At 37.5% G+C, this 26,728-nt stretch overlaps 1 protein-coding gene across 1 annotated transcript in view; it reads left to right on the top strand.

Annotated features, from left to right (window-relative positions):
• LOC145678845 (uncharacterized) overlaps nt 1-24,988 on the top strand; it is a 424,622-nt gene extending 399,634 nt beyond the window's left edge. Inside the window, 5 exon segments of the mRNA XM_081749405.1 lie at nt 135-370; nt 3,460-3,648; nt 4,754-4,929; nt 15,255-16,012; nt 16,014-24,988. Coding sequence (XP_081605531.1) covers nt 135-370; nt 3,460-3,648; nt 4,754-4,929; nt 15,255-16,012; nt 16,014-20,387 — 5,733 coding nt within the window. The 3' untranslated portion in view covers nt 20,388-24,988.
• The last annotated feature ends 1,740 nt before the right edge of the window (nt 24,989-26,728 follow it).

Raw genomic sequence — 26,728 nt, 5'->3', positions numbered from 1 at the left:
ACTTCGTACTTTTTTCTGTATTATTTACAATTCTTTCTGTTCTTCTGTCAGTCGGTGGATATTAAAGTATGTAATACTGTACATTTTCCTTTGAAATGAGTTGTTCGTAACATAATGAAGTATTCTTTCAATAGGCTCGCCCTCAGCAAAGAAGAAACATTCCTTGTCCGGAAAGTGTTCCAAAGAAGAAAGGAGTGGTGGCTCCCATGCCCCGAAGACCAGCTACAGGCCATCTGTGCAGTGTGGGGCACGGTCCTTCACCTGCAGTGAAACCTTATGCTCAACCAAAGACAAAAGGACATGGCTCACCTCAGCATCACGGATCACCGCGTCATGGTTCTCCACAGCATGGGCCAGTGAAAGGGCAAAGGTAACGGTCTTCCTGGTTTCAGTTCATTCTCTTCCTACGTCTTTTGATTTATACAGGGAGTCCGAAAAGTCCCCGTACACCTAGGTTTGATCATCATTGATAACAGTGTAATTTCAGTTTATTTGTGTAGTATTTACTATATTTGAGTACTTACATACACGAATTATGCATCCAGTGGCTCTGTATGGGCTCCATCGTACTGTAGAGATGTTTGCGTCTCCGCCCATGTTGCGGAGTATCTGAAAAGTTATCATTCAAAAGGCTTCCTCCACAGGATATATGATAGGTGCGTTAAAATATCAAATAATACTTTAGACAAAGTGAATACTTTCAAATATCTAAGATCAGCATTAACAGTCCAAAATCATATTCACGAAGAAATTTAATGTAGACTAAAAGCAGGAAATTCGTGTTATTATTCAGTTGTCGAGGAATTTGAAGCTTAAAATATATAAAACGATAATCATGCCTGTTGTTCTATATGGTTACGAAACATAGTCGCTTACTCTCAGGGAAGAATGTAGGCTGGAAATATTTGAGAAGATCCTGAGATGAACATTCGGACCCAAGAGAAACGGGAATGGCGGCAACTTCATAACGAGAAATACATAATTTATACGGTTTACCAAACATAGTTAGGGTCATCAAATCTGAAGTTTATTCAAGGAGCGTTCAATACCTCAAGTAAACAAATACACGTGGTGATTGTTTCATTTTATTGGTTAAAGAGCCTTGGAACATGATGCGGCAGAAGAAAATAGTCCATTGTCAAATAAGCTGTTTTTCAATGTTTTTGTTGCTTATAAGGCTCATTATCAGAAATGCAATTTCCTTACAGTTAAATAACACAAACAACATTGTACCTAAGAACTAAATTGAATTAATGCAATAAAAGAGAATACGCATGCGTAGAAACTGGGTTTGGCCCACCTTATGCGCGAATCACAGTTTACAATATGGCCGCGTGCAGGAAGTATGTAAAACACGGACAGCACGTGCTTCTCGAAAGAAGCGCTGACCGATAGCCAATAATTCGATGACTGGCCGAGTAATACCATTCTGCAATATTTACAGCTGGATCAGAAGATTCGTTGAATGAACTTCAGGAGGCTCAGGTGACCAGGTCATGTAGCCAGAATGGAAGAAAATAGGAACGCTTTTAAAGTCAAGTGGAAGACCAATCAGAAAACGACCATTAGGAAGATCTAGGCGCAGATGGGAGAATAATATTAAGATGAATCTTGCAAAAAATAGGAGTACAAAGTAGAAACTGGTTCCAGTTGGCTATGGAGGGAAATTGATGGAGAGTTTTTGTGAACGCGGCATTGAACCTTCGGATTCCATAGGCCATAGAGTTAGGTAATTTTTAGTTAGGCTTCCTTCACATTTTTGTGCAATTCATCTGTCCTGTACCCATGATGAGAAACATGTGACTGGATTACTCCCCAAAATGAGTTGTCTGATGTAAGATTCGTGCCTCGTGAAGGTCATTTCAATGAAGATTTGAATGTTGTAAACCCATGCCCAATCAAGCAGCCTGGAAATCGTTCACTTCTGAAATGCTCCACGTGACCTTCAACACAGACACCAGACAGTGCTGTCTGTGACCGTAAAAAGAGTATTCCCAATACCGTAAGTTAAATTATATTAGTATTGGTCTTCGTGATACTCAAACCTAGGGATCGTAAAGTTATTAGTAATAATTTTGCTTTAAAAAAATAAATTAATAATAATAATAATAATAATAATATTTTAATGTAAAGGGAAGCGAATCTTTTTCTATGTTTATTTCTATAAAACATTAATGACTGACTGAAATTTTTGCGTTTAATCTTTAGGGAAATTTAATTAACACTGAACGTGATCATGTTGCTCGTAGTCCAGGTGGTGATAGGATTCGCCGGACAAGTTTCAGGTCGGGATTCTTTGAGTCCCTGCCAATCTAACGATCAGGTTTTTATATTATTCGAACATGTTAACAATTTATTGCAATTTCCCCTCATATTTACAAACATCACGTGCTTCTCCACCAAGCAGCCGACGGATGCCGTTTCCGAAGAAGTACGAGGAGCATACGAAGAATCACGAAGAGGGCCCCTACAATCCCCTTCATAGGCCTCAGTCCAAAAGTTCTATAAAAGAGCACGTCAAGAGGCAGAAGACATCAGGTCCAGCTAATTACTTTTCTACGTACGTCCAAGTTGTTCTGGGCGGGAGAGAGCCCAAAACTTTTCAATCTTCGCGCTGTATTGGGCAAGAGATACTTTACCCACCTCTACGCTTCTACGTGCAAAAGGTTCCTTCCCAATCTTCGCTTTGCTCTGGGCAGAAGGTCTAAACTCATATTAAAAAAAAAATTAAAAATATATATATATTAGAGACATGTACCCATTTGTAGTACAGTGTACATAAAACTGTATAAAACTATTTATAATAAAAGGTGAGGGAAAAGAAAATCCATGTATTGCTTCCCTACCATACATTACATTATTCATGATTCTTGTGAGTCAGTGTAAAATCGAATGAAATACACTGTTATATATATTCGTTTATCAATTTGTTTTATCTTTTAAATATCAATCAGAAGGTTATTGTGTTGTACGGCGATCTACACTATTCGTCCGCTCTTCATTATGGACATGGAAGTAAACCTTGACTTGCTTACAATGTTAGTACACTTGTGAAATATCGTCCTGTGCAAACCTTTTGTTTACGAGTTATTGTTCGTTAAACATGCGTATAAACTTAATCATATATATATATATATAAATCACTGACTGCTATTTAGAAAAGGGGAAAAACATAGAACAAATCTGTTAAACGCTAATTCGAATCAAATGTTAACTTCAAGAGTTGAAAGTATGATGAAATCTGGTTTTCTTAACAATTTTCACATAGTTATAGTGTACAGAATCCAGGTTACGTGACTAAAATTAAGATAATTTTGCTTGTGCTACTAATCTACCATTGAGTTTAAACCTAAAGATGGTTTAATGTAAGAGAAATGCCAATATATTTTTGTTCGTCACTGAAGTTAGTTGTTTTAAGTGCTACTGTATTTTAAGCAAATACATAATTTCTTTTCGTAGACCGACTCAAGATCATGGACGAAATGCCCCCACTGGACAGTTCTTCAAACCTGGCCAGCTTCCATACACACCAGCGACTGACGAGCTGGAAACTTACGCTACCGAAGGAACACCAAACAACTTTTCAACGGCCACTTCTCTCAGTGATCTAACCACAAATTCTGCTGAAGGTGCAGCTTGTATTAGAGGGTAAGATTTTCGAAGATGTTTAGACAATGTTATCCACTTAAAACATTTAGTATCTCGGTTCTATGTTGATAACACAGTTGTTCGTAGTATTTGTACATTACATTCAACTTTGTCGGAAAATATAAAAGTTAAGTACATAGTGCTTTCCAATGTGAACGGAACTTTTCCTCTTTTGTTCTTATAAGAAGTAAAAGGTAGATATGATGCATTAGACATACATATGTTGTAACTTGTTAGTAGTAGTCCTTTATGTTCTTCCCCCAATCCTGTAAGTTGTAGTTATCATGTAGAACCAATGGTAACAGTGAATTACTACTAATTTTTTGACAAATGAAGGAGTCAATCTATATCAGATATATGCAAAATTTGAACAGCAATGTGGCAATAAAGATTTCTGAGATCGTGCCTAGACTCGGAGAAGATGAAAGTATTGTTGGTTCCAAGAAGTTGGGGCAAAGAGCCATGCTTCAAGCATAATCGTGGAGGCGATTAGGGAATTCTTCCAAGATCGATTAGTATCAAAAGATTTGGAGCCTTAGCGCGCACCTAGTTTGAGTACCTTATATTTTTATTAATGAGATAATCTGAAGAACCCGGCATACCACAACAAACATAGGATGCTAAAAGATTTGCGGTACAGTACAGTCAGAGTCGTAAGGAAAATCTCAGTTAACATACTGGAAAAAAAAAAAAAAAAAAAAAAATGGCAACCAACACCTGTTGCCAGGTCAATTTGTGTCTTGAAGTTAATGTAGTCTATTTTCAGCATTTTGTAGTTAAAATGGTATTTCATGTATTTCATTGAAATATTACATATTGCATGTAAAAATGTAGGTATTTATAGTATGCAATGTGTGATATGCATCGCTTCATTCTTTGAATAAATTTAGATAATTTTAATTCAGAATTCGGAGATTATTGAATCGCACTGTAACGTCTGGCAACATATCTTTTAACAAATTCATATTCCAACATAGTGAACATTGTGTAAAGAAGAGTGGCTTTCGTTTTCTCGTACAGTCATACAAATTGGTTTAAAGGCTTCTTGTATAATCCAGTGCATAATATGAGATGGATAATCAATATATAAGTTTTTATATTTCAGTGTACGTAGATCTACAGGAGTAGGGCAGTCTTTATCTGATGGTCCTTCTGCTAGCGACACTCCTCATCAATATGCAACTGAAGACACTCCCCTTGAGATCTCGCACGCAGCATCTTTAAGCTCTTTGTCGATGGGCGAGGGAGAGGCGGACGAAGCTACGAAGATTCAGGAACAATGTAAGTCTGTTGGATTTATATACAAGTCTACATAATCCAATAATAATACTGTCACTAATAAAACCGTATTTGCTTACGTAATTTGCGACACCGCGAAATTGTTAACCCTATTTTTAAAGGACTATTTTGATCTTAATTTTTGTTCCATGCATTTTACGATTTTTTTTTCAAGTTGGTATAAATTGTAAATAATTTACTTATCTATTGATTTATCTATGAACAGTAGTCGAATATCAAATAATTAAAATACCAAATAATACTTTTAATAAAGTGGATACTTTCAGATATCTAGGATCAGTATCAACAGACCAAAACCATATTCACGAAGAAATTAAAAGTCGACTAAAAACAGGGAATTCGTGTTATTATTCAGTTCAGAATCTTTTGTCGTCGCGAATTCTGTCGAGGAATTTGGAGCTTAATATATATAAAACGATAATCATGCCTTTTGTCTTGTATGGTTGCGAAACGTGGTCGCTTACTTTGAGGGAGAAACGTAGACCGAAAGTATTTGACAAAAATATCCTGAGACGAATATTCGGACTCAAGAGGAACGGGAATGATGAATGGCGGAAACTTCATAACGAGGAACTTATAATTTATACGGTTTCCGAACATTGTTAAGGTCATCAGACCTTGAGGCTCAGGTAGACAGGTCATGTAGCTAGGATGGAAGAAAATAGGAATGCTTTCAAAGTCTTACCATTAGGAATACCACGGCGCAGATGAGAGGACAATATTAAGATGGATCTCGCAGAAATAGGAATACAAAGTAGAAACTGGCTCCAGTTTGCTAAGGATAAAAGTCAATGGAGACTTTTGTGAACCCCGGCATTCAACCTTCGAGTTCCATAGGCCATAGAGAAAGTTAGTTAGCAGTAGTCGAATTAAGCCGGTGTAAATAAAAGGAGAAAAGTTTCAGATCATTTATTGTTGATTAATGAAGTTCAGTTCCACTAGAACAATGGAAACACGGAAGCAAAAATCGGAAGTTAAGTTGTTCATTAGGGTTCAAAAGTTTTCCAACGACCTGGATTTGAGTGAGCATCTACTATGGATATATTATTTTGACACGAGAAGTTAGTCGCAGTGTTTCCGAAGTATTTCTGTCAGAAGCATAAAATTTGGCGACAGTTGGATGTGGTTCTGAAAGATATTGCAGATGATACATCTAATTATAAAATGATACATTTATTTGTAAAATTAACTCGCAAAAAGATAATTTGCAATATAAACAAGAGTAAAGGGTAAAGTAACATATTAATTTTGTTTGGAGATTATAGAATTATGGAGTCAATGTAGTGTCATAAATTCATACGAGAAAATGTTTTACGTGTTCCATATCTTTGTATCTTGTTGATACGTTACGTTTAAAAAGCCATAAGCACCATATCCAGAAAAATGTTTACGATGGCGTATATATAGCCTTCTGAGATCAATTATCGCTGACTGAGAGCGTATATATAATGCTTGTCATTGCTATGCCAACGAGCAGAAATTGAGCATACGAAACCATTGTCAACACGTTTCTAAATACTGTATTTCTGGCTTTTTAAATGATAGCATATCAGCAAGGTATAAAGAATTAAAACATTAAAACGAGGTAAAATTTGTTTTTCCTTTCAAATTCCTGTCACTGTAACTCCGTATGTCTATATCTTTCAAAGAAACTAATATGTTACCTTACCCTCAAGACCTGTGTTTATATTAATATCTACTTAAAATTGTATTTTTGCGAGTCCGTTGTAAGAATTATAGTTAGATATATCATCTGCAATGGAAGATACAATGCAATGAAAATACTGACTTTACTTATTAACAAGATCTACCTAAGTGCAAAATGGCTTTTCTTGATGTTACAATGGTTGCATTGCCCAAGAAAAAGCAAGCAAAGGAGCGCAACGAGCACAGAACCATTAGCCTTATTTCCCACATTGAAAAGATTATTGCACGCATACTGAACTGGCGGCTTTAAAATAAGATAGAAGATCAGTTTGGATTCCAGTAAGTGAAAAGCACCAGAGATGCTATTGGATTTAGGATTTAGATTTAGATTTCTGGGCTTTTGGCATCTAAGGCCATTTAGCCCGTCGTGTATGAGGGATGGCGTCCCTTGGCGAGCACACTATCCGGGGAAAGGGAAGCAAGAAAGGATTGTTGAAGGAAAGATGCGGCCTGGGACCTATAAGTTAGGAACCACCCCGGCATTTACCTGGTGTAAATGAGGAAAACCTCATTCAGGGTGGCTGGCCTAAAAAAGCGTTTTACACTTTTTCGACCAAGTGCCCTCACCGGGCATCGAACGTGGAACCGCTCGCACCGAAGGCGGAGATGCTATTGGGTTGATGAGAATTATATCAGAACGTGTTCTTGATGTGAAGTAAGAGGTATGTTTGTGCTTCATCGACTGGCAAAAAACTTTCGACCTAGTCAATTGGACGAAACTTTTGAAAATACTTAAAGAAATTAGAGTCAACTGGAGAGACCGACGACTCATTCAAAACTTGTAAATAGGACAACGAGTGAAGTTGTGCCTGAATGAAGGAAAAACTAGTAGTGTGGAGATCAGAAGAGGAGTCAGACAAGAATGTAGTATGTCGCCGCTATTATTCAACATTTACAGTGAATGTTTACTGAAGGAAACATTAATAGAAATTGGGGGTTTTAAGATTTGAGGTCAGATCATTAATAAGATAAGGTATGCAGATGATACGGTTATTATAGCTAGAACCGAAGAAGAACTACAGGAGATAATTGAAAAAGTAGTTGATACCGGAAAACTATATGGAGTGGAAATCAACATATAAAGTCGAAAGTCATTAGAAAATCCCGAGGAAACGCGCCCTTACGGGTCAGAGTAAAACAAAGAGAACTTGAAGAGGTCGAGAATTTCAAGTATCTCGGAAATATTTTGACAAAAGGCACTTATTGCACCAAATAGATCAGATCAAGAATTGCCATAGCCAAAGAAGCATTCAACAAGAAAAGATCACTCTTAACTAGCAGGCTCAATATTGAACTTAGGAAGCAGTTGGTCAGGTGCTATATCTGGAGCATTGGACTGTATGATTCAGAGACTTGGGAATTAAGGAAGTTAGAAAAGAAATATTTAGAGAGTTTCGAAATGTGATGTTGGAGGAAGATGGAGAAGATAAAATGGACAGAGGAGAGCAACAAACGAAGGTGTTTTAAAACGGATAGGAGAGAAGAGGAGACCTCGATCCAGCATCCTTCGTAGGAAGGTCAATTGGATTGGACATATCTTGCGAAGAAACTGTCTTCTTCATACCGCCATAGAAGGAAAGATTGAAGGGAAGCGAGGAATAGGAAGAAGAACAACACAACTGATCGATGATTTGAGAAACAGAAGAAAATATTAGGAGTTAAAAGAGAAAGCTGAGGATCGAAAAACGTGGAAGAAACATTTCCAGCCCTAAAATTGAAAAAAAAAGCAATCTCTTTAGTCTCAAGACCTGCCGAAAGGCAGAATATTTAATAATAATTAATAATAATAATAATATCGGCAGTAGTTTTCAGATCCCGATCCATAGGCCCAAATTTTAGCTTTGGACAAGAGTTACTCTGACACACGGCAGCGAAGTTCTTGTGCCGAAATAATAGGTTCATTATAGATGCTCATTCAAATCCAGGATGTTCGAAAACTTTTGAACGGTACTGTACTTCTTCAATACTGATGATTAGCGGTAGTAAATAAAAGACGTTAGAAAACATACAGTGAGTAAAAATTTAAAATTGGTACTGATCCTATAGCACAATGAAGTATACGATGTCCAGTCATGTATACTCGTAATGTCTTCTACTTTATTACAGTTCGGGGCCGCGGTGGCTCAGTGGTAGAGCGTTCACCTTTGGTGTATGGGGTCCCTGGTTCGATTTCAGCTCGCGCCAAGTGAACTTTGTAGTTGACCAACACCATGTGCGTGGGTTTTTTCGGGATTCTTCCGTTTCCTCCCACTATTCATTTCACTATTTCATTCATTTCTCATCACCGTCTCCTTTAGCCTATCCGGCATTATCGTGGGACGTAAAACTCAAAGATTTATTTCAGTTCACGCGGAACAAGTAAATAAAAAAGAGATTCATTTTTTGATGAAATAATAGGTATAATAAGGGAAAAAAAATGCTTTCAATTCGACACTGTCTATAGGATTGGTAGTAGTTTCACTAAGATCAGTTCCCTTATTCTACAGTATTGTTCTTTCACCATTTATCATTTCACAAAATCACAACAAAATAGTAACGGAAGTGTGGTATTCTTAATTACCAGATATTAGAATAGAACCGAGATCAAAGCTTTTATTAAAAATCTTCATATTTTACTTACCCCAATTTATTTTAAAAAGTATGCAAATTACTTGAGCAAGTACGCTAATACCAGCTTATGCAAGCAACTATATTTAAATAACTCTCCATTCCCAAACTACAGTTTCAGGTGCAAGACTATGATAGGAGATCTGAAGGACAAAGTTAAGAACAAAGAAATAGAATAAGTCGCGTACGAAAGCGCATGCAACGGTTAGTTATTAAGAAAAGTATCTTATCAGCACTACGGAGGATTGATTTTAGATTTTCTTTTGTTTCTTCGTTATTTTTTTTTTAAAGACCTGTAGTTAATTAGTTAATTCAAGCACAATAGCATATTAATTCATTGCAAATAGTTCCTAGAAAATGGGCTCCCTCTCGGTTATATGGTTAGCGTACGCGCCTTTGGGCGCGAGAGACCCTGGTTTGATTCGGTGAGAGCTTATCGGATCCCACGTTAACCTGTGGGTCCGCGTCCCTTATAGTTTCGTTTCTACCAGAGGCACTAAACTCAAATACAACTAACCACTTCCTAGGAAATGTACAATCATGTTTAAAGGGAAAAACTATGTAGTTTATCCCAATATGATTACTTATATAGGGTTATCATAAATGATTCGTTCGTTTTGAAAAGCCTATATTTTCAAAAGTATTACAAGTACACACACAAAATATATATGAAAAGAACCACAAACTCATCAAGTTTGTACTGTGTGGCAGCACGAGTCCATTATCTTTCCGATCGGGTGTGACAGTGTGGCAGTACGAGGTTAGTACCTGTTGAAAATGGAGGGGAAAGCAAGAAAAACATTTTTGTGTGCTTGAATATGTTAGATGTTCGTCTAGCACTTCCAGAAGAGAATATGGAAAAGAACCGCTATATAAGCAAAGCATTTTGCGGTAGTATCGGCAATTCAAGGACACTGGTTGCTTGTGTAAAAGGAAAAGCACCTGGCCTCCCAGATCTCCTGATTTCATGCCCTGCGACCTCTTTCTGTGGGGGTACGTTAAGGACCTTGTTTACGTGCCCCCACTACCGCAATCCTTAGTAGAGCTCAAAGAACGCATTAGTGCTGCAGTGCAGACAATTTACAGGACTATGCTACAAAATGTATGGAATGAGCACGAGTATCGTCTGGTCGTATGTCGTATACCAAAGGGGCACATGTTAAACATTTGTAAAGGGTGTATAAACTTGGTGAGTTTGTGGTTTTTTTCATATATCTTTCATGTGTGTACGTGTAATACTTTTGAAAATATAGCCTTTTCAAAATGAATGAATCATTTATGGTAGCCCTGTATATGTCTTTTCAAACTTAAGTAATAAAAGTTACTGTTATGTTTTTTAAAATATAACTACTCAATGCATTGACATAGTTCGGCAAAATAAAATTAGTGTTAGTGTGAATGCCCCTCCTCTTCTTGCACCTACTTTTATAAAATGAAAGTTGACAGACTGTTAGATAACGTATGAATTAGATTAGTGTGACGCGTGAAACGTCATTTCCGTAGAACACTTTCATACTTCATATAATGAAATGGGATGGAATCTTTTCCACAGTTATTTCTTTTAGGCTAAAAGAGACAGATGATTAATAAACATGAATGATTATGAGGAAAAAATGGAATGAGAATGGGAGAAAAAAATGGGAGAACCCCAAATAAATACGCGGACACTATTTTGTCCACCACAAACCCACGCGGGCCTGGTATCAAACCAAGGTCTCCTTGATCAGAATAGTTAGCGTTGCAGCCAGTGGCGTATTTAGGGGGCTGTCGGGCTCATCCCGCCGCTCCCGAAGTAAATTTGTTAGTTTTTCGTATTCCACGTACAACAATAATCCTTCTTACCATTTCTAAGAATTCCATTTTCTTATGCTCTTTGTTCAGAAATAATACTGTGTTTGTCAAATTTCATTCCATGTAAGAACTGCGTTTTTTTTTTTTTTTTTTTCTTTCGTCCATTCTATTCTTCTGTTTCTTTTCCGTAGTCGTTACGGAAGGAAGGAAGGAAGGAAAATGAACTTCATTAAAATTTGTCGGTACCGAAAAGAAAAATACAACTGCTTATTCACGTGTTGTATATAGCCCTCCCCCCCTCTACCACCACCGAAAAAAATCCTAAATACGCCACTGGTTGCAGCTTTTGGTTCGTATGCTCCATGGTTCAGTTTGCGAAGGGAGTATAGAATTAGAATTATTTCACATAAGAATTCATGTTTACTTAGCAATTATATGTCGGCCATGTGGGTTGTTCAACAAGGTTATATTGTATTAGAAACTGCATTAAAATCTGAAGTATGAAGCGAAGCGAATCTTAATTGTAACGAACAGTGTGCGAATTAGATAATCTATATTGGGGGGGATAAAATTAGGCCCACAAGACATAACGTCTGAAGGTGCATATTTCAAAATGAGACAATAATGCCTTACCCATATATATATATATATATATATATATATATATATATATATATATATATATATATATATATATATATATATATATATATATATATATATATATATGTGTGTGTGTGTGTGTGTGTGTGACATCTGTAACAAATAAGAGATTTATTAATTTAATAACTATGCACGTATATATTGTCCGACACACACACACCACCAAACCTTTCTGAACGTATTTGAATGTTATACTCATTCTTGTCCCTGTAGCTCTCTAAGGTTTAAATAGTTAATAATTCAGCCCGAGCGATAGCCATGATCACAAGCATATGTTAATTTTTCCACTCATTTTGAAATCTTTCACTTTGCGTAATTACATACAGGTAGCAAGAAAAAAAAATACTTCATCCTTATGAAAACCTCTAAAATTATCAGTTAAACCGGACATACTTTAAAAAAAAAAGAAAGAAAGAAAGAAAAAAGAAAATCTAGATATTAGCCTATCAAACAAGAAATGGATTGTTACTGGTCCCGATTTCTGACATCAAGGTCAAATCGAAGGCCAAATATTTAAAATCTCTCAATTCAAATTTCGAGCTTATGCTTCTACTCCCCGCTAAAGCTGCGCTCTTCACGACTTTTTCCCCTCCAAATATCGATTTCGTGATGAGGCTCAGGAAGTCAACACTTACAATTACTTTACTGTTAAGTTGCAGATGAGTTGATTCACTATGGACTACTTTATTCAAATAAAGTAAAACATTCCATTGAAGTTTTTCAGACAACATTATTAGCGTAGACAGCAAACTGTACAGCGAAAAGTAAAATGGAAAAATGAAGGGTTAACTTTAAAAAAACCTGCTCCAGTTGAAATGCTTATACAGACACAGAGAACCAGTCGTATTATCAAATGCTGAAACAAATCTTCAATTATGCCCTTATTCACCTAGAAATCACCTCTACTAACATGTCTGCTCACTAGGAGCGTATCCCCAGCGTCTACGTTAACATATACTTACGAGAGAATACCTATATCTTAGATTTTGAGTAAAAGTTCATTTAGGTAAACTGTAGAAGGCAGTGATTACTATGCTAATAATCACAAATTAAATGCAACTTTTGAGTTGCATACACACAAACTACTAGGGAATGAAGACCATCTGCTAACAAAGAGTACATTGGAAAATGAAATAACATGTTATAACAAAAATTAAAATAAGATGATAATCGATACAAATGTAGGGGATGAATATGACATGTCCGAACTTCGCCAAGTATGGTGGAAGAAGCTATTTGTTTACTTCTTCTTGCCCAAGGGTACGAAGGGTACGAAGATACAGTTACAAGTAACAACCGTAGTCATAATAATATAGTTCAACTAAACAACGTTGAAAATAGTAGTTAATTAGGTGGTAAGTAGAAATGACCAAATCTGAATAGTTTACATCGATCATTCCGAAGAAATTTGGAGTTATACTGAGCATAGTTTGGGGGGGGGGGGAAACGAGCATCCCCGGTGGGGATACTTCAGCTGACTTCTTTGGGAGGGAACAAAATGTGATTGAGGGGGAAAATCCCCCTCATCCCCCACGGTAATTCGCACCCTGGTAACGAATATCAAATAAAAATATGTTAGAGAGATAACTTGATCATAGATGTATATTTTTTAAGTTGAACAATGCGAGGTTCTTATACACCATTTTTTCCATAACTTTTAAGTAGAATGATCAGACTTTATGGCTAAAGTTGACACTGTTATAGGTGGTTATGATTGATCATGTCCTTGGGAATGATGGAGAAAAAATTGTCCAGTTTGTTGGGTATAGTTTCGCTCGCTCAGCTGAATTGTGTGCCCCAGATGCGTTTCTCCTTAATAAACATATCTATTAAACTATTGTTGATGAGATACGATTTTGTATTTTTATGTTTAGTTAGAAAGGATTTTGTATTTATGAATTAAAATTATGGAAGTGTATTTCATTTGCTGATTATTTTCTAACATTGTCCTGTATATATTATTCTGTACTGTCTGAAAACAAAATAGTCTTAAATTTTAGCCAATTGCTTGTTCAAAATAGAGAAAAAAAGAATATCATTCAAAGTGCCCACTTTCATAGAATGTGGATTTTCTTTGACAAAATTATTATCAGATAATACATGGTGTGATTGATGCTCAAGAAATAAATAATTCCCCCATATGACCTTATCGCTGATCGTGGTTTCTAAAATAAAATTATTTTGAGAATACATGGACTAATATGTAAATTAAAATGCATGACTGTGAATATAAATATAGTGATATACTTTATAATGTAAGTGGAAGCGATCGAAAGCAAGCTTCTGTGTTCCACACATCCATTTCACACATAAGATAAAATACGTTTGCGTGTACATGTGGCTTTTCTACGATGTCTTCCGTGAAAGTTTTCTGATTTCAGTGAAACGTATGCTTTTCTGCTCACTAATCATATTTCTTGGAGTGAAGTCGGTGTAGAAGTTGCAGAAATTTCTTGTGGCCTAATTCCACAAGGAAATCGATTCATGATATTATAAATTACGAGGGCTGTCCAGAATGTAACACGTTTTGAAATTTAAAAAAAAGTAACAATGAGCAAACCAAATTGTATTATACACATTTGAAAGGCACACTCTTAAGCTATTTTTCCACATAATCGCTATTCAAATGAAGACACTTACCGTAACGTGGCAGAAGTTTTTCAATGACGTCGCGGTAGAAATTTACCGCCTGCAATTTTAACCACTGACTTAGACCGGGATGCTGTTCGGCGTTAGTATCGAATCATTGTGTAGCGAGCCTTGTCTTCATCGCTAGAAAGATTTGCACAAATTTTGTCGTCGATTTGCCTCACCAGTTCATCAGACACAAGGCTAAGCCTACCACTGTGGTCCTCAACATGAACATTGGAACGGCCATTTTTAAAACCAATGCACCATTGCCTCGCTCATTATTCCATGTGCGTACACTTCACACAGTTGGTTATGGATTTCAATTAGCTCGTGATTTTTTGTCAACAAAATCCTAATCACAGAACGCACCTCACAAGAGGCAGAATTTTGTATTGCAGCGCAAATTGCCACATGTCACAGAAAGCACACTAAGAGCGTCACAGTTCTCAGGCTACCACAACTGGATGCGAACTGAGTGTGGCAACGTTCTGACACCAAGATGGCGACTCCCGCCCACTGCCGCGAAAGGCCAGAACGGCTAGTACTTACTCTACAGCTCTTGTACAACTGTAATATGCTCATAATGCTTCTATCAATACAGCTACATTAACGTATCTGTCGTTTACTACATTGTGAGTTATTGTCATTTTTCAACCCCCCCCCCCCCCCAAGAAAAAATCACAAACCCGAGATACATAATGAAAAGCATTTTTCGCCCATGTTAAATTGAAATTCTTAATTTCTGATAACTATGACGAATTTTGCTCCCTCTTAAGTTAGTACTCTGTATACCTGTATTTAAATGTTTCCATGTAAGTTAGTAGAACTTGAAATACTTTGGTTAAAGTTTCTTGTTTGTTTCTACAATTTATTGCTCTAGTCTTAATTGCATTTTTCATTGTTTGCAGTGAATCATGACTCATTACCACCGAGCTTTAGATCTCATCTTCCACGGCCTGCTAACCAACTGCAATGTGAACTTAATGACGGAGGAAAGCCATGCCTAAATAGCTTAGAAGATTGCTCAGATAGAAGATCCCTTTCTCAGTTTACCGCTTCAGATGGGAGTCTGGACCAGAGTGGCGAAGAAAAACAAGATCCAATGAAGCAGAAGAACAGCTCAGCCTCTGAAGAAGTGATTACTGTGTTATCCCGAAATGGTTCACTGAGTTCGTTAAGTGTTGAGTCCCTTGGTGCAGAAGCTTCGCCTTCTGATCAAGCTTTGTTGGAAAATTGCATTAGTTTGGGTATGCCAAAGAGCAAGTCAGATTTGTGCGACCGAAAGGGTGCAAGGGGGAAAAGACCTAGCAAGATTCCGGCGCTTGCTGTTGAAAAGTCGATGCCGAAAGAGCTTCGAAACAGAAGCCCAACATTAGAAAAACAACCTCTTTTGAGTGGGATTCCTCCTCAAAAGCCAGATCTGAAACCACAACAGTATCAGTTAAATAATGCGGAAGGTGAGATGTGTGCTGTGCCGCGTGACGAGATGAAAGAAATAGTAGAACCATCTGTGATATATCCAAAAAACGGGGAAGTGTCTGCAGCTGTAGCGGCTGCAGCAGACGACGACGCAGACATAAATCTCCCCGACCCCGAGAGTCCCGTAGCCGCAGAAGTCGTCCCCCACCGAGGAGAGAGGGACGGACGCGTACCCTGCCTCTGTTATCTGTGGGAAAGAGAATGTTGAGACATTGGAAAAGGATCAGGTAAGCCCCACCAGTTCGGAGAACCAAGGAGAATCTGATCGAAGTCCCGAGAATGATCAAATCCGGGAGTCAGTCAGCGATTTGGGCAGTTCACTTACTGACAATCTCGTTGAGAGTCCAGGCAGCGACAATATTTTGGAAAGCCTCTCCGACGGAAATTATGACTCGTCGAGAAATCCTGATGATATGGTTGCTTCTTTAGATAAATTAACAGAAGACTTAATTAACAATCAGCTCCTACTTCAGATGGCTGGAGACATGAGACAAAGCATGGTAGGAAGTGACACTTGGAATGATGACTCGCCGAATTCTGTATCATTCCCTAGTTTAAGTATTAGTGCGCCTATGATTTCATCATTTCGTAGTGAAAATAGAGAGTTGGATGAGTTAGTTCCAGAGTTCGTAGATCCAATATCAGAAGAAAATAGTCACTCCATGGACGGGCTTACGGATTCAAAAATCATAGAACTAGAAGCTGGTAGAGTAGCAAATGTTGTTCATGCCGAAGGTATGAATCTTTCGGAAGATATGGAACACAGTATGGCAAGTTTCACGTCAGAACCATTGATAGACAACATCAAACCGCCATCAGCTATGGGGAGCCTTCTTTCGCTGTCAGGACATATTGACGCCGTTGAATGCCGACGAGGATCCTTAGAAGCAGAAGAACGACGCCATTCCTCACTTCCGCGAAGATTTGATTGCAGACACACCCGCAAATCTGTACCCGCAATGGTACGTCGAGCACTCGGCAGCAGTGTTGATAACATGTCCCAAAACTTGGGCTCGTCTGATAATCTCAGTGCCGCATCAAGCAGTTGTAATTCTCATTTAGAAAATATCAAGCCACCGGCAGCTATGGAAGAAATCGATATGGAAAATAGCATGATTAGTGTATCTAGCATTACATCAGAGGTAGCGGACTCCAAATCGCAATCTGATACTGGAAAGAGTTTGAGAAGCAGCGCTAATAGTGATGCAATGTTTGATCTCTTAAAGCCGGCAGCTATCATGGCCGAAGCGTATGCCCACGCCATGAATTGTAGTATGCGCACTAGTTCAGGTCCTAGTTTTAGTGAATGCTTAGAGAACATTAATCCTCCGTCAACGTTTAATGAAGTGACCGATCTAACAGATCCAGAATCAACTGTGGAACCCGGTACTGAGACAATTGGTAGCGATACGGAAATGTACACGGAAGAAGCAGGCGCTGATCGAGAAGAGGTGGATGGGGACGCCCCAGATTTGCCGCGAGACAGTAAAATGGGCACACCTATTGCGTCAGATAATGCTAGTTCAAATGAATCTACCCCGAAAAAGCACAAGAGGTTAACTCCAAAACAAAAAAGGCAGCTTGTTAAAGAGCGATATAGAACATATACCATTTCTGCTGAAGAGACAAAGAAAGAGCAATTAAAGAAGGATGAAGAAATTTCTGTGCTTCCGGATGTAGTAGCTGATATTCCGAGCGAATCTTTGAAAGAGACCCAACAGACAGAGATGCTTCTGGAGAAAATAGAAGAACCATCGAGTCCTAAGACTCAGAACACTCAAGAACCAAAGACGATCAAACAGCGTAGACAAGAAGAGAAGGAAAGATTTCAGACATATACGTTAGACTCAAGCGTGAAAACAATTGTAGAAAATGCTACAGCCTCAGAGACCGTGAAAACAGAGGAAGTCAAAAGTGAGTCTAAAGTTGCAGCGAAGAGTGAGCCAACGACTGGCATTCCAAAACCCAAAACTACAGTGAGAAGTTTAAAGCAGAAACGAGCTGAATCGAAAGATCGCTTCCGTACACATACCATCAGCAGTCCCAAAGCACAAACTGAAGATGCTGAAGAAGTTGGAAATTTAAACGAAAACCTCGATGTTGAACCTCAGCTTCCTTCTCCAACGTGTGAAAGAAAAATTACTTTAAATCTGTCAGAAGACGAGAGTTGTTCAGGGCCAAATGAAGCTCTTGGTGGTTTAGAATTGGATCTTAATTTACCTCCGGAACTAATTGCTACGTTAGAGCGTGATGCTAATATCGTTATAAGCACAATAAATGAAACAAAAGAAGTGAACAGCGAGTCGTCTGAAATGGTAAGTGATGAAATGCTCTTAGAGTGTGAGACGTTAAGTTTAGTGTCTAATGAATCAGAGTCAGAAACGGGGCGATCGAGTCATAAGAAATCAGTTGGAAGTCTGAAGGATCATGCCGCAGGAGATTACGAAGCTAAAACACAAAAGAAAGAAGGCACAAACCTCGCACGACAAGAATTGATGAGAGAAGAGTACGGTGATGAAGATGTTGAATCTTCTCCCAAAATCAAAGGACCTCGAATTGTAAAGCCATCAGGACAGCCGAAAGAAGAACCGGCTCCAGAGGAAGATGAAAACGTTACAAACAGTCCGAAAGCAATTCGAGGCAGACGGAAAGCACTGTATTCGTCTCCTGCGAAGAAAGATACACAAGCCAATGCATCAAAGACACCGCAAAGTCATATTCCCGTAGCTTCTGTAAAGAGTCCACCTGTTTCCGTAAGACCGACTCGGGCTTCTGCACTGCGGCAAACTAGAGGAGGTTCACCTCGTTCAGTATCCCGTACACCCAAAGGTTCAGCTTCATCTTCTCCGGGCGGAAGTGTTGTATCAAGTCCAAAAGCTACCGGTGCCGGAAGACATGTGCGCTCATCCAGTACATCAGTTATCGCGCGAAATTCCACTTCACCCCGAAGCCTTCCAACAACCAATCGTTTCTCAGGCCCTCCGCGAACTCCGAACAGCATGTCAAAAAATGATAGTACAGGCACGTTAGAGAAAGATGACAGCGACGACGAACGACCAAAACCGCCCATTAAACAAGGAACATTTACGAAAGATAAACCAGGTCATGGAGCTGTGGAGAAAGTAACGTCTCCCACAAAACAAACAAGGATTCCCATGTTGTCTCCAGCTGTCGAGTATCCTGATCCAGCATTCGGTTCGAAGCACACTTCTGCAACAAATAAAAGTGACCTGAAAAAGAAAAAAATACCACCCAAAGTCCCTCCAAAACCAAAACTACGACGTGATGCTGTCCAACCAAGTCCTTTGTCAAAACCTGCAACGCCTGTATCTAATATCAGTTCAAAGTTAACAAAAACGCCGAGTCAGGAGAGTACGTCAAGCAGGAGCTCTACCGTGAGCAGTGGGACACCGAAAGCTCTTCACAAGACAGCAAATGCTCACGGAAGAGCAAGCATTCGCTCTCCTTTGAGTGGGAAAAAGGATACAGCAGTGCGAAAGATGTCAGCGGGGATGAAAACGTCAAATAGTAGCCAAAGCTTGAAGAGTAACGATAGCGGAGGAAGTGGAAAGATGAAAAGCAGTAGACGAACCTCCAGCAACAACAGTATCAATCAGAACCAAAGATCAGGAAGCAATTCGAGTTTGAATTCGGCGTGTTCTGGCGGGGGCACGACAGCAACTTCTAATACGACGAAAAAACCTAGTGCTAAGAAGGAGGTTACAAGTAAAATAGCAAACTTATGGAAGAGAGTAGAAGAGAGTCGAAATAAACAGAAAGATAAAAAAGATACAAGAGTGTGGATAACAAATGGAAAAGTACCTACAGATGTTGGTTCAGAGAAGTCGAATAATCTTCCAGGGCATCCTAGAAAACTCCAACGTAGTTCTACGTTTGAAAAGTTGAAAGATGATAAGGCTAGTGATGAACAAGAAGACTGCAACAAGAAAGATACTTTAAAACCAAAAACGAAATTAAGCATTCGTTTGTCGAAGTTCACTAGACATCGAGAAACTAAATACCGTCACTCTGGGGATTTTAGTGTTTCCCATGATGCGTCCGTGGAGGATACAACTAGTGATTTGAAGTCAACAAGTGGAGAGAGAAAAGTTGCTGAAGTTCCTCCTCAACCGCAAGACGGCGATGTATGGATTCGACGAGAGGATAGTCAGAGCCAAATCAGTAGTTCCTCCGAAGCTACGACGGTAGTTTTACGACGCGATCGTAGTAGCTCCAGTTCTCAAGAGGAGAAAGACGCACAGAAACCGAAAAGGCTTTCACGCTTGGGGTCCTTTATTCGCATCGATACCGAAGGTGCTGATGGGAAGAAACTGAAAAGTCCTTCCAAGTCGCCGGCCTCTGCTATAGTCCCACCATTTAATTACAACCCTCCGCGCAGTTTGACAAATGGACAGCAAGTCAAGTCGCAAATCCCTACCTCAGCAGCGAAAAGCATTCCCGTAATGAAGAGAAATGATTCCTATGTGAACAGCGTCGATGTCAAAGCCAATCCGGACGAGGATGAAATTAACACAGCGTCTATGCGGGTTACTACAGTGTGAACTATACAAAGTATCTTCCAAGTGCTAGAACTTCCATTTCTCCTGTCAGTGAGCAGGTACTAAGTAAACATTCTATGATATTAGTGGTGATATATGAGAGATAATGGTGGCATCTAGAACATTCCTTATATAAACAAATCAGTCACAGACTAGTGAAATGTGGCAATGTATTTGGAAGTGATATTTCTTTACAAAGAAGAAATCAAAGCTCTTTTTTTTAATTATTAAAAAAAGAAAGCTGGATAGTGTATGTGAAGAGTTAATAAGTATTTTGTATATGTACATATAAATATACATACATTTCCATATTCTATTAAGCAAACCAAATATTTCTTTAGTATTCTATAAGAAGAAAAAAAAAACAATCAGTGGGACACAGTGTAGTGTCTTGTTGAATTCAGTGGTATTACTGATGTAAAAAATATATATACATATTATATATATATAGGGCTACTACATAATATATTTAAGTGTGTGGAAACAAGTCATCTATTAGGCTCAATCAGGTGTTATCTGGTACATTTGTGCATTGTAAATATACATACACAAGTAGTTTACTTTGGAAGGAATATTCTTTCGAAAGAAACATAATTTATTATGTGTGTGTTTTAAAGAGAATTTGCCTTTTTAGTTCTATGATTCTGAAATAAGTTCTCCCATGGTTTACTAAGAAGCCAGGTGGTGGCTTCGCGAATGTTACGCGAGCTGTGAGATGGAAGTGTGAGTTGTATATTGTGTATGTGAATATGTGAGTGTTCTTTATAATCATATTTTAGTTGCTATCCATGTAAAATTACACAAAGGTTCTTTTTAATATATATACATATTATCAAATCTAAGTAATCTTAAAATGGAATTGTATTTCTATTAATATTATAATTGAATTGGCGATATAAGAAGGACGTAAATAATTTATTATTCGTAAGGATTGAACACTGCAGAATTTGTCTTTATATCTTCTTCTGTATACAGTGGCGGCTTTAGAGGATAGGCCGGGTAGGCACGGGTCTACTCAAAAGTTTTGAAAAATATATAAACGCGAAAAGGTACAATAAAGAGTAACTATATTTTCCACTATTTATATTAATGGTAGATAATTATTTAACAAATATCATCAACCACTATTGTAAAAGTAATTTCCTGCTGTCATTAATCAATCGAATGTATATATGTATCCAAAGCGAGGAAGCGGGCCTGCCCAAAATTAAGATCCTAAAACCGCCTGCGTCTGTATAGCAAGCAAATTATTATTGACATCAATTATTGGAATATTACAGAGACAAATAGATTTTTTTTTAAAAAAAATATTTAAACCTTTACACATTATTATTAAGAGGTTAACTATTGTATCAAAATAATAAAACTTCTACCTATCTTGTCAACGGTATGTTAGAAAAGTACTTAAAAAATGTTTTAATGATGTTATTTGTGCCATGTTCCTTTTCTTTTTCTTCTTTTAATGATAGATCTTTAAGGAAAACCCCGAATATGATAAAGTGTTTCGTATGCTTGATTTTATATTTATTCAGTTATCCCTTATCTTTTTCTTCTACTTATTTTTATCTTCTTTGAAAATTATTTTCTGTTTTAAATATTTAATGAGTACCTAATGGAGGGGAGAGCGTTACAACCTGTTCTGGTAATCTCAACTAAATGGTTGTGGTTAAGAACTATAAACATTTCTACGTCCGTGTCGTACTTTTGACTATATTATATATGTGTGAAGTAAAAATAACGTGAAAATTTTCCTTCCATATTTTTTATTATTATTATTATTTGTGTACAAACGTATTGGTGTGTTAAATACACTTGATGAAATGGACTGACCATTAACTAAGTCCTGTCGGGAGATAAAGTAAGAGAAATATTAGAAAAAGTATGCCAGCAGAAAGAGAAAATTGTAAGCCAGTTTTGTAGTCGTATGTGCGGGGATGGGTTCTCTCTCTTTTCGATACAATATTGTTTCATGATAAAACAATGCCGATGCAATATATATTTTCTCTCTGTCACTCAAGAGCGAACTTTTATAAATTTTCGTTTCTTCACATGAGCTCCTCCGTGGCTAAGCGGTTAGCGTACGCGCCTTTGGCGTGGGGGACCCGGGTTCGATTCCCGGCGGGAGCTCATGTGGTTCGGATTCCACGTTAATCAGTAGGTCCACGTCTCATATAGCCTCGCTGCTGAAAGGGACGCTAAACTAAAATCAACTCAACTCGTTTCTTCACATGAATAGATGACATTTGGTTCTTTTCCAAACAAATAGGATTTCTTCTGATGGGTTTATTACATTGAATACTTTCGTTTAATTGAAATGTTACGATTCAGAAATGTTTCGGGAATGGCGAATGTTGATTGCTAGTTAAAAATATATTTACGATTGAAGCATATGCTATCACAAATTACTTTGACCTAGGTTCGTAACCAGCAGTAAACTTTACTGGGATATTGTTTCTTTAGTATACAATTACAGGGATTTTGGAGTAGCACTAATTTACGTGAGAAGAGAAAAATTAAGAGGGGGCACACCTTTTTTAGCCTCATGACTGTGTGGCTAGCATAATCGAAGTAGAATCTACCGAAAACTTTTCCATTGTTTATTTCTCTGCACAGAATCTTCGATGTTGACATAGCATCGTGGGAAAAATACTTTAAATTAAGGGATAACCTAACATCAATCAGGAAAATGCTTAAATTAAGAGATAGCACCATGAGTAACCTTGGGAATATTTAAAATAAGAGATAGCATCAACCAGGTAAATGTTTTAAATTAGGAGACATCATCATGAGGAATCAGGGAAATGCTTAAATGAAGAAATAGTAAACGCATGTATAGAAAGACAGCAGACATGATGAGTACGAGATGACTACATGATGAGACACGAGAAGACATGATGGCCACACACCAGGTTGGCTATAATAGCCTTTTTAGGCTGTAACGGCAAGAACTCTTTGATTTGTTGTATACAGCTGTATTGAACTAGCATACATAAATTATTTCAATCTTATTCTTCGAGTGATGTTTTAGTTCCAACCTAATCTCCTCCATTAATAAAGTACTCAATATCATAATTTATAGTTTGCATCTTATTATTTTGATTTATAAATGCTCTTTAATTTTCCCCTTTATTTTGCTTTTCCCTAGGACAGTACGCAGTTAGCTCTTGAAGCAGAATAAAAAGAGATCTTTGACTATCAGTTACTCCTCTCTCTCTCTCTCTCCTAAAATAAATGACAGAAAGAAAGATGGAATCTTTCACAAGCATTGTTTTAATAAAAGAGGGTTCCAGAAAAAAAAAATGTATATGTCATATGTCGTCCACCCAACGTCGTGAGACAAACTGGGGAGTCAAGTGAATAAAAAAAAAAAAAACGTGATGGCCACTAGATCAAGAAAGCTTTTGATACACCTGTTAAGAGTCAGGACGATGCAGCACGCTGACCACGTATTCGTAACTAAACTGGACTTAGTTCAGCCGATCTTTAACAGATGGCGTTGGAGTGTCTCTGGCTGCCAAGCCAGTGGTTAATTAGTTAGTATATGTCATATTATTAGATGTGTCTTGTTGTTAAAGTAGCAAGTTCATCTTATGATCCTTAAAATCTACAGCGTTGTTTGTTCATCAGATATGTCTCTTTCCGAATTCTGCCGGTGTTGTAGTTTGGTGCAACTTTCCAGGAAGCAAAATAGTGTGCAGGGGAATGGCCTATACAGTATATGCATGATGGTTTGTAGACTGTTTTGGATTCAAGCCGCGGTCGAGGTTTGTAGCCCACATTAATATTATGTCCTGTCCTTGATGATCTCGTATGTGATATGAGAACGTAAACCACAAACACTTTTTTCCAAATTATGTTGTTAAATATGCATTGTTCTGTTCTTACTTGCAATTTACTTGTTAGAAATTGAGATACTTAGATGCTCTAAAATACTCCATTAACCTCTTTGTTTTGATGTAGGAATTGCGTGCTTCCATGCCATCTATGAATGTCAGCCATCTCCCTTTCTTTCCGTTTTAACATACATTTAACCTCTAAGATATAGTTTCTTCTCAAATATCGTAAGTGGTTAAATGTCATCTTTGTTCTCTTCTTAATGATCTTCAGATTTGAAATTTACCCACTGTTTCACAAGTACTTGAAAAAATTCTTACCTGGAAATAATTGTTCGTGACGCTTATAGGATAGAATCAACATCGATCGCAAGTGAGGAACATGCGAGGGAAGGCGATGGAAAATAGATTTCTCTCTTTACAACCCCAAGATAGTTTCGTATATTTGAATGCCCAGTTAGAAGATCTGGAAGTGAATTCCGAAATAAATTCCTCAGTGCATCACGACGTGTACATTAACTTTGATTTTCTCCAGAGGCGTGTCCGTTATCCGCAAGTAACTAGAAATGATAAAAAAATCGAGTTCCCAAAAGGATTCTTCTACAAAATCAGTTTAAAAATATGTATACTTAATGCTCCATCTTTCATAGTATAACTGTTTCATATTGCGTAACAATCTTGAAGTGCTGTGGTTGGTCTTTTCAATGTATTGTTAAGGGAGAAGATACATTAGCATGGCCTCCTATCAGAGTCGATTAGATTCAGCGCTAATCTTCATCTTGGATAACTGGAGGAATATATTAGTATATGTGATATTGTTTTGTTATTTTTGTGTTTGTTACTATAATTTTCATATTTCGGGGGTTTTCCTTGAAGTCGCAGCCACACAAAGCAGCTTGAGCTCAAAATACTGGTAGCTGATTATTTTATTATTATTATTCTGGATTTTAAATATTGTATATAAGGTTCCTACAGATGAAACAGACTTCCAAGACACGTCTCTTACTTCCTGATTAGAGTTCAATTTTACAATCTTCGAAGATTTCTCTTTATCTACTCAAAGATACAGAAAGCACAGAGGGATGTCCCAGTTTCAAGCGTCTGAATTATTCATTCTTTGTTATGCCCGCTTACATGAATCAATGCGTAATCTTATGAACCTCTATATCTCTGTTATAATTTCACACTGGAGATGCGCTATTAGGTCAGTATAGTGGAGCCACTGTCTCAAACAACATTGAAATATTAACAGTATTGCCAAATAAGTAGTTTCATTTGAAGGAACCTCATACATATGATCTCTCAGAATATAGCTGTACTATCTTTTACGTGAGATGAAACAAGATTTCTTTTTTAATAAATACAAAAGTAAGGTACGTAAGAGCGAGATGAGTGTATTGTTAACGTGAAAAGTGAGTGTCAATATTGCTGAATAATGTGTGACTTTTTTTAATTTTTACTCTATTGTTAAGATTTAGACTGGCTAAATAATATCGAATACCATGGCACTTTTCTAAAAAAAAAAATAATAAAAAGTTGTATAAAATAAAAAATAAGTTTTGTGAGCGTAAGAATGCTTGTGTATGTATATTGTATGTAAGTTGTGTGTGAGTGTGGGTGTCTGTATACTTGTTTTGTTTCATTTGTGTGTACTCTTTGCCATTCACCCATTTAGCCAGAGATACAACCTTCGTGGCTATTTAGTGTCACAGGTATGTATCATCTCATATTTAAGTCAATAAAAAATGGTTTAAAAAAATGTAATACCATTGACTGACATGTTCAATAAATTATTCTGTGAAAATATTTGTTGGTGTTTTTCATAATTTTCGTGTTTATTTCTAGAGTTTGTATCTTAAGAAGATCCATGTCACGTAGTGACCCAAATTAGATTTAATTTTATTGCCGACCTTGAACACTTATTTCCTTCTGCAAAGGTAAGCTCTCCTTTCTGGTCTAGTTGCTAACATGCACACCTTTGGTACACTGGGTGCCAGGTTCGATTCTTACGGGCAGAAAACCTTGGAATTTGAATGCATTACGGTGGTTCGAATTCCAGCTTAAACTGTAGATTCACGTCTCATATACAGAGTGTTAAAAAATGTGTCAATATTTCGGGCAGATTTCTCACATTAAAATAAGAAAAAAAGGTCATATGGACTTGTACTCAAAAGTGGATAGTTTCGGAGTTACAGAGCGTCGAAAACGTGAAAGAAGTGAAATTTAAAAGTTCATAGCTCCACTACTATGGGATCTATCGTAGTCGGGTGAAGACATCACTGAGGAACTGGTATGTGAACTATCCAAATATTCATGTTTAAGAATGCTCTAGTACTTGGACACCAATTTTTAGAGAGGTAGGTGGAGAGTGATCAAGTACTCCCAAACAGCCTCTCTAAAAAAGGATTGTGCAAGTACTGGAGGTTCTGAAAGATTGATATTTGGATAGTTCGAATACTAGTTCCTCAGTGATGTTTTGACCCGGCTACAATCGGTCCTATAGTAGTGGAA

This window comes from Thermobia domestica, chromosome 2 (genome assembly GCF_964235325.1).
Source record: "Thermobia domestica chromosome 2, izTheDome1.hap1.1, whole genome shotgun sequence".
Classification (NCBI taxonomy): domain Eukaryota; kingdom Metazoa; phylum Arthropoda; class Insecta; order Zygentoma; family Lepismatidae; genus Thermobia; species Thermobia domestica.
This window is presented reverse-complemented; position numbering and strand designations above follow the sequence as displayed.